The following is an 8284-nucleotide window of genomic DNA, read 5'->3' as shown; positions in this document are numbered from 1 at the left end:
TTCAAATCTTAAAAATTATTAAATTGTCGTTAATTTCAAAAAAATACATTTCATTGAATATTTATGTAATTATTTTTATAATTTGTTAGATACATTTTATCGTTTAATTTAACAGTAAATTATTTTTTTAGTTGAATATATTGTATTGCGATTTTCTTTGTAATTATTAATCTTACTAATCATTTAAGTCAAAGAGTATAAAAACTATTTAATTTTATTTATATCTCTTATCGTAAAATTGCGGTAAAACATAAAACCTATTGATATATTGATAATATATATATATATAATATAATAAATCCTGTGTCTAATTAACAAAATAGCGGCAAAATATATAATCTCTGTTAAAGTAATCAAAGTTATTTAACATAACTGTGTCAGTCATAGTGTTTGTATAGTAAACACAGTATCAAAAATATTGTTATAACAATTTTACAACAAAAATCTTCTAATATGTACTTTTAATAAACGCTTAATGAAAACATATTTTAATCCAATATTAAGTATATAACTCAATCCTTATTGTTTGGAGAGAAAACAATGAGTATTTAGTATTTCTACTAAACAAACAATAAGACTGATTACATGATTATAAATGTAATCTCTCTCTCTCTCTCTCTCTCTCTCTCTCTCTCTCTCTCTCTCTCTCTCTCTCTCTTTATTTATTTATTTATTTATCTGATTTAAATCGTAACTCATTTTAAGTTTAATTTTTGTTGTCTCCGATATTGATTTTACAAATGTTATAAGTTTTAATAGATTTGTAAGTTGTAATGTTATGTACTGAATGTTTAGTACAAATATTTAGTCACAATTTGTATCAGTGGATAATTATAACATTAAATCTAGCTTTCATTTCAAAATTTTAGTTAAATAGTTATCAGTTGTTTTAATACATAAAAATATACAAATAATAAAAATTTGTGTAAATTATAACATTTATGAGCGTATGGTTTGTATTTGTGTGTCGACATAACGGCAATGTATGCCAAATGAGGTTTTGCCAAACATTTAATCCAACGTCAACTCACATTCAGATACTTTTTATATTAAATTGCATTTTAAAAATCAAAACTTAATACAAATATAACTCATATAATCTCTTTGTATTAAATATTGAATAAAAATTTTTATTTTTAAACTAAAACAGTACATAGTATAGATATAAATAATTAAATAACTATACAAATAATTTATAATACAGTATATTAATTTGTATAAACTTTATTTTATAGACATTAATACAGTATATTAGATGTTTAATAAGATAAAATTTTTAGAAATTGTATTTTATAAAAATTATTTATATTACCTCATTTTATAGACTGTTTATAAAGTATATAGTTTTTTATAAGTGTTTCAAAAATAAATCTCTGAAAAATATAGAGAAATATTAAATAATAAAGACATTATAAAAATAAACATTTGACAAACAAAAACAAATTATTTTTAAGCGTAATCTTTAGCACTCAGTGTATGAAATTGATTAATGTATACAAAAATATTTGACTTATAGTTACATTAATTAATTAAACACAAATAAATAGCAACAAACTTTTGCAACAAAACTCAGATAAAAATAACAAATATGAAAAATAAATTTCAACTTCAAAAAATATTTCAAAATAGTTATAAGTATTTTTTGTTTAAATAAATAGTTGATTGAGATCAAAATGTATACTATGTTTTGAGTATATATGTAATATTACAGATCAAAATGTTACTATAAAATTTAAATTACGATTGGACTAATTTTTAGTGAGTAAATGAAAAAATTATATTGTAATTGTATTGTTTGATTTTAAATTAATAAATATCAATGTCATAAAATACAAAATACAATGTGTCAAAAAATAATATATTAAACACAATATATAAAAATATAAATAGATTATACTCTATTTAAACAGTAGTAACAATTGTGATTATCAATATACAGTAGATATAGGATAACTAATAACTACAGTGGAGTCAGAAACCAATTTTACTTCAAAGCGTTTAATGTATATAAATAAATACTCGAATTTCAATAATATATTTATCTTATTTTGAACAACAAATATTAAATAATACATTTAAGTATAATATTACATAATATTAATTTTATATGAAAATAGCTAAAACATACATAAAGTTAATTACAGTATTTAAACAAATACATGTATGAATATATTGCTTAAGAAATAATGAGTAAATATCGTGTCATTTATTTTTGTTGTATTTTATTAATACTGTACATTGCATTCAACTCTATTAAATTACAGCAGAAATGTTTGTCATATCATTTATATTATTTGTATATACAGTAAAAGGTATGTCTTTTCAATAGCTATATAATTAAAGCTTGAATTTGTTTGAATACTGTTAGGGAGTCATCAGTAAATTTGATGAAAACAAAATCATTGCAAATGTAATTATCGTTAAACTGTTTCAAATGAATTTCTGCTTTAATTAACATATTATAAATTAATTAAATCTTTGTTTAATAAGTTACTTATGCAACATAACTATAATTACTATATTTACACTTATTATTTGTTATAAAAGTAACAAAAATAATATACTAAATACTAAAAAATAATGTATTAAAACGCATTAACACTTTTATAGTTATAAAATTGCATAAACTGTCATTTATTTATCTTTCAGACAATAGATATCTTATTGTATTTTATGAGAAACTATTTGTTTCTCATAGTTTTTTATTAAAATTATTTTCTCATTTTTATATAAATGTGATTTTATCAATAATATGTCAATTTATTATAATCATATTTATTTAAAGATTATATTTATATATTCTGTATTTATAAATTCAATTATATAAGATAGGATATTGCAAAAAAAAACTTTATATAATTTATTGTTAATATTATTATTATATTACAGATAATTGTTATCAATATTATTATTATTATAGTAATTTATAAATATAGTATTATTTATAAAATTACAAATTTATGTCATTAATTAAATTTATTGTATTTTGTTAATTATTAAAATTTAATTGCTTAGATAAATACTAGATATATAGTTTTTATTAACTCTTTATATAATAGTGTGTATAACTTAAGATGAAATTTTAATCAAATTAATACATATCTAATAATAAGTTAAATTTAATAAAAATAATAAGTTAAAAATACAAAATTGCTAAATAAATGTTTTATAAAACAAATCAATACAAATAATTTTATCACCTATTGATATATTATAATTGTTTTATTTTAATATAATTACAAATTTAATACTTTGCATTAAAGTTTATAATTTTAATTTATTAATAATAATTAATTGTATAATGGTTTAAATTATTTATATAATGAAATGAAATTTATGTTTTATATCTTATACCGTAGTATCATATAAATATATATATATAATTTTTTGTAGTATAGCTTACAATTAAACACTATATAAGTGGCAATTTTAACTCATATTTTTGTAATTTAAAGCAAAGTGTTTAACACATAGACTAACTCAATAATGTAATAATTGTGCCCAACTTTTATAGTATTTATTTACTATGTTTTATTCTTACCATTTTATATAAACTGCATGAATGTATTGATTAAAATGAATAAATTTTTAGATTATATACATTACATAAATATTAATTAAGAATTAAATATATAATCAAAACTATATATAATATATATATAAAGATTTATAAAAAATTAATTACAATATTTACTTTTATTTTATATATTTATTCACATATTGTAGTAATGATTGACCATTTGATTAGTTATTAATATTTAAAAAGTTTTAAATTTGAAAACTCATCGCCAATTAGAGGAAAGAACTTTTTGTTCAAAGTTGAGATGATTTGCAACACTTATATTGTTATTAACTGATGCCTGAAGAAGTAGTAGATGTCTATACTTTTCCATATCAAGCGATGAATTCATGTCATTAATGTTACCATTGTTTGGTATCAGAGGAATATCATTGCGACCAAACATTAGAGACATATCTCCATTATTTCCAACCAATGAAGAAGAATTGATCGGTAGTCTAGAAAATTGAGTCAGTATTGTATTATGAATCGGAAGCACTGGTGGCCTAATCATTGTATCGGAGCACTGATTAGGTCGTGGCGTAAATTGAGGACAACTTATCATATTTGATGAATAGTTTGTTGACTTGTTTTTAATTTCATTTAATGATAGCTTATTAGCGCCGATAAGACTATCAATTGAAAAATTAGATTTCGATTTGGTTGGTGTCGTCACTAATGATGGCGAAGATGTATGCATTATATTTGATTGTGTCATCGGTGGTGATGGCGTAACATTTGGAGTCTCAATCATTTGTCCCATCAAATGATTTGTCATCTCTTGAGATTGGTTAATATGACTACTTGTCGGCCCAATTGTGAGGTTAATGGGTTGAAGCGGAGGTCGAGTTGCAAACTCATGAGGTGATAATAATGGTATTGATGGTGGCAATGGTGCAAGAAAAGGATAACCACCCATAAGTGCCGGATGATTAATAAAACTATTGGTTCGGTAGGGATCCATACCCGGCAAACAAAAGCCATCTCTCATAAACTCATTTTGATGTCGTTTGTATCGCTTTCTTCTTCTTAGAAACGATCCGTTATCAAACATGTCTTCAGATGCCGGATCCAGTGTCCAATAGTTGCCTTTACCGGGATTTCCCGGTTCGCGAGGAATTTTGATAAAGCAATCATTAAGTGACAGATTGTGTCGTATGCTGTTTTGCCACATCGGGTACTTCTCCCGATAAAATGGGAACCGACTCTTAATGAAATCACAAATACCACTAAGAGTTAGTTTCTTTTCAGGTGATTGAAGAATAGCCATTGTTATGAGCGCTATATAAGAATAGGCGGGTTTGACGACATGAGACTTCTTTGTGCCCGACGTTGCAGTTGTTGATCCCGCGTCTGATTCATTCATCTCTGATTTGTCTTTAGATTTATCATCAAAACTGTTATATTCTTTATCGTCAAACTCGTCGGTAATGTCAATATCAAGTTGTTCTTCGTCTTCATTTGAGTCGACGGACACCTCATTGTCGTTGTCAGCCATTAGAGTCATATCTCTGTGACCGGTCTGTCGAAACATTTCAAGAGATTGATTATAAGTGACCATATTTGTGATGACCATTAAAAAGTTGTTTTACTATTTGGCTTTTACACAAACTTTTTTAAAAGTCACCAAATTTTTGTCAGATAAGTGCAAAACTAAACAATTAGTTAACTTATACTAAAGTGTTTGTCACACATCAAGAATATATGGCATATATATTACTAAACACATACTACAATGTACTGTATATACTCTATATCAGTATATTTAAGTTATAAATACACACATTTGTAATACTGTTACAGAAGCCAAGCACTGGTAATAACAGTTTAGTTTAAGCTTTGGAGAGCCCACCCACTTGATGAACACCACCTCTTTAAAGATGGGAATCACCAATCAATTTATAGATGAGGACTGACATCCAGACAATGGTGTGGGTATGCGTTTCAGTATATATTTTCATTATTTTTGGCCTCATATTAAACGCTTGAATAAAAAGTAATGTTTATTATAACAATGATTACAATCATTAGAATCACAAATAAGAGAAAAATATGTGTAATTATAGCACTTTTGAATAAAATTTGATACTTTATTGTACATTGTTTTTGCTTGTCATCAAAGATGCCGTCTTTTGCTTAAATAAAGATATTAAATGGACAGTTGTGTGTCCATTAGGTGTGGACCACTACTACAATACTATATATAATGACCACTATTGGGATTCATTAGTTGTTGAATTACTGTATTTGCTAAACCCTTTCCCTAACAATTGTTATGAATTCTTAACACAAATCAATCTTTTGTATTGAAATATCAATAAATACGTTATGCGTGTTATGCCTTAAATGCCTGGATTACTACCAATACAGACCATTATATAAAGACCTCCCCATTGTTATCGACTCAATGAATACTATCAATGACCACACCGACTATGGGCACAGTCACCACAGATCCAGACATCACAAACATATTCATCATATAAATAATTTTACTTTTTTTAATTCATATTTATTTGTTCAAATGTTCAATCATTTTGCCAATTGCTTATGTCCATTCATTTTCATATAAAAATAATTTTTATTATATACATATTCTATAATCAATTATATATATAATTTTGAATTTTTTTTATAATATTATATTATTTAAAAATCAATTTTGAAGCAATCGATGCCTATTATAGATATCGATAAAGATAACGGTGTAGATAATTGAAATGCATTAGAGGAACAATTCAACATTAATGGAGACAATTATTTTAGTAAATTTATGTCACATAAAACATGTTTGAATGAGAATTGTTAGCATTTTTATTTGGTTTCAATAAAAAGTATTAGTCGTTTGAAGTAAAACTTTTGATTGTATGGCAAAAGCAATGATAGGAGAGATGTGTGTATTTGAGTGAATGGATGAGTATATATATCATGAATGTGTGTGTGTGTGTGTGTGTGTCTGTGAGTGTGTGTGTGTATGTGTGTCACATAATGTTGTTCTCATGTCTGTCACTCTACTTATACAATAAAATTTAGTAGCATTTAGTATAAAAGCTATATCTACTACTAATATATAGATATCCATAAATCTACAATATATAAGTACAGTATTTGTATGCTTTTATATACACTACTCAATAACTACAAAGCCATCTCTCTCTCTCTCTCTCTCTCTCTCTCTCTCTCTCTCTCTCTCTCTCTCTATACAGTAGATTGTGTGAACTATTTATTTGATTGTCAGTTTTGACTGAATAATGTACTTAAATAACTAATGATATTATATTGTAAATAATGTTTACAACTTTCAAAATATCTTTATATCTATCCAATCAATGATCTGACATTCAAGTCTTGACGATAACTTTACACAAATTTTGTATATAATTTTGTATATAACTGATAATTATCATTAAATAATTGACTATATTGTATATTTAACTTATTTCTTGCTTTTCTAATAATTAAAAATATCTTTATTATAGTTTGTATATAATATAATAATATACTATAATACCAAATTGAATATTAAAACATTAAAAAATAAAGACCTGACAAATCAAGTGGTATTTGGCAACTCTATGACACAATTGATTAAATCTATATTACTTCAACTAGTTTTCAAGTTAGTCTCAAAGCTTTTCACAATACAACAATGAATAATATTAAAAACATTTAATAAAACAAAATTATAATACTGTATTATACTGTATATAAATATTGTATATTTAATTTGGATGATTGGATTAGTCATCACTTAATTAAATTAACAATATATTGACAAAAAGCTAATAAAAATTTATATAAAATTGTGTTAAATTTGATACTTTTGACTGTAGAAAGTGAACTTTGAATAATAATTTTTAAAATATTTAAAATATTATACTTTTAAAGCATTGAATGATATTGTATGGTATGAATTGGTATGGTATGTGTGAATGTAGTATTGAATTGTGAATATTATTACAACAATTGTATAAATTGTATATAAATATATTTATTGAGATATCTGGCCCTCAATTCTGGTAACACGTCCTCAAACATGAATAGCATTGCAGGTGTAGTGAAGTGTTGTCTATGAATGGCTGTCAACTAATTTCAATGGTCTCCACAGCAACTCCTCGTCAGCGATGGTCTTCATTGCCGCCGGAATGCAATCATTGACTGAATACCAAAATTAATGTCATTTGACTTGACATCAAAACAAGTGTGTATATCCTCTAAGCTTTACATTATTAGTACTTTCAAACAGCTTATAAACCAACATTACTTTTATTTATATATATATATACTAAATATAAATATAACTCATTATTAACCATTGATGCAAATCTATTACATAGGATATAATGTATAGTTAATATTGATAATAGAAAAACATATATGAATTTGTGGTTATTTGACTAAATATTGAAAATCTGACATTTATTTGTCATTTAATTGGCGAGAATCACTATTATTATATAAACAGTTTATTGATTAAATGCAGTTCAAAATCAATTAAAAAATTTATCTAATGTCTGATACGGTCTAATGAATACTATTTATACAAAGTTTAATATATATATATATTATCATAAACTAAGAAACATCTTTTATTTAGTCTTATTTTTAATCACATATAAATATTTATATAATCTTAATAATAAATTGTGTTATACAGATATATACAGCTTTAAAATAATATAAATTAATTTTCAATTTTAATAATTTGAACAAAATTAACCCATT

The 8284-nt window shown here is 24.2% G+C and overlaps 1 protein-coding gene across 1 annotated transcript; it reads right to left on the bottom strand.

Moving 5' to 3' along the window:
• Positions 1-3782: 3782 nt before the first annotated feature.
• LOC128960297 (forkhead box protein D5-A-like) lies at positions 3783-5242 on the bottom strand. The gene has a single exon (XM_054306370.1). The coding sequence runs from the start codon at positions 5133-5135 to the stop codon at positions 3783-3785; it is 1353 nt and encodes a 450-aa protein (XP_054162345.1). The 5' UTR covers positions 5136-5242.
• Positions 5243-8284: the final 3042 nt, after the last annotated feature.

The sequence above is a fragment of the Oppia nitens genome, unplaced genomic scaffold (genome assembly GCF_028296485.1).
Source record: "Oppia nitens isolate AA-2021 unplaced genomic scaffold, nextdenovo-longstitch-racon4-pilon3 scaffold4_pilon_pilon_pilon, whole genome shotgun sequence".
In the NCBI taxonomy this organism is placed as follows: domain Eukaryota; kingdom Metazoa; phylum Arthropoda; class Arachnida; order Sarcoptiformes; family Oppiidae; genus Oppia; species Oppia nitens.
The sequence above is the reverse complement of the archived record's forward strand: the minus strand, read 5'-3'. Positions and strand labels throughout refer to the sequence as shown.

Coding starts and splice junctions, on each gene's coding strand:
- LOC128960297 (XM_054306370.1), bottom strand. CDS start 5,135: ATGGTCATCACAAATATGGTCACTTATAATCAATCTCTTGAAATGTTT.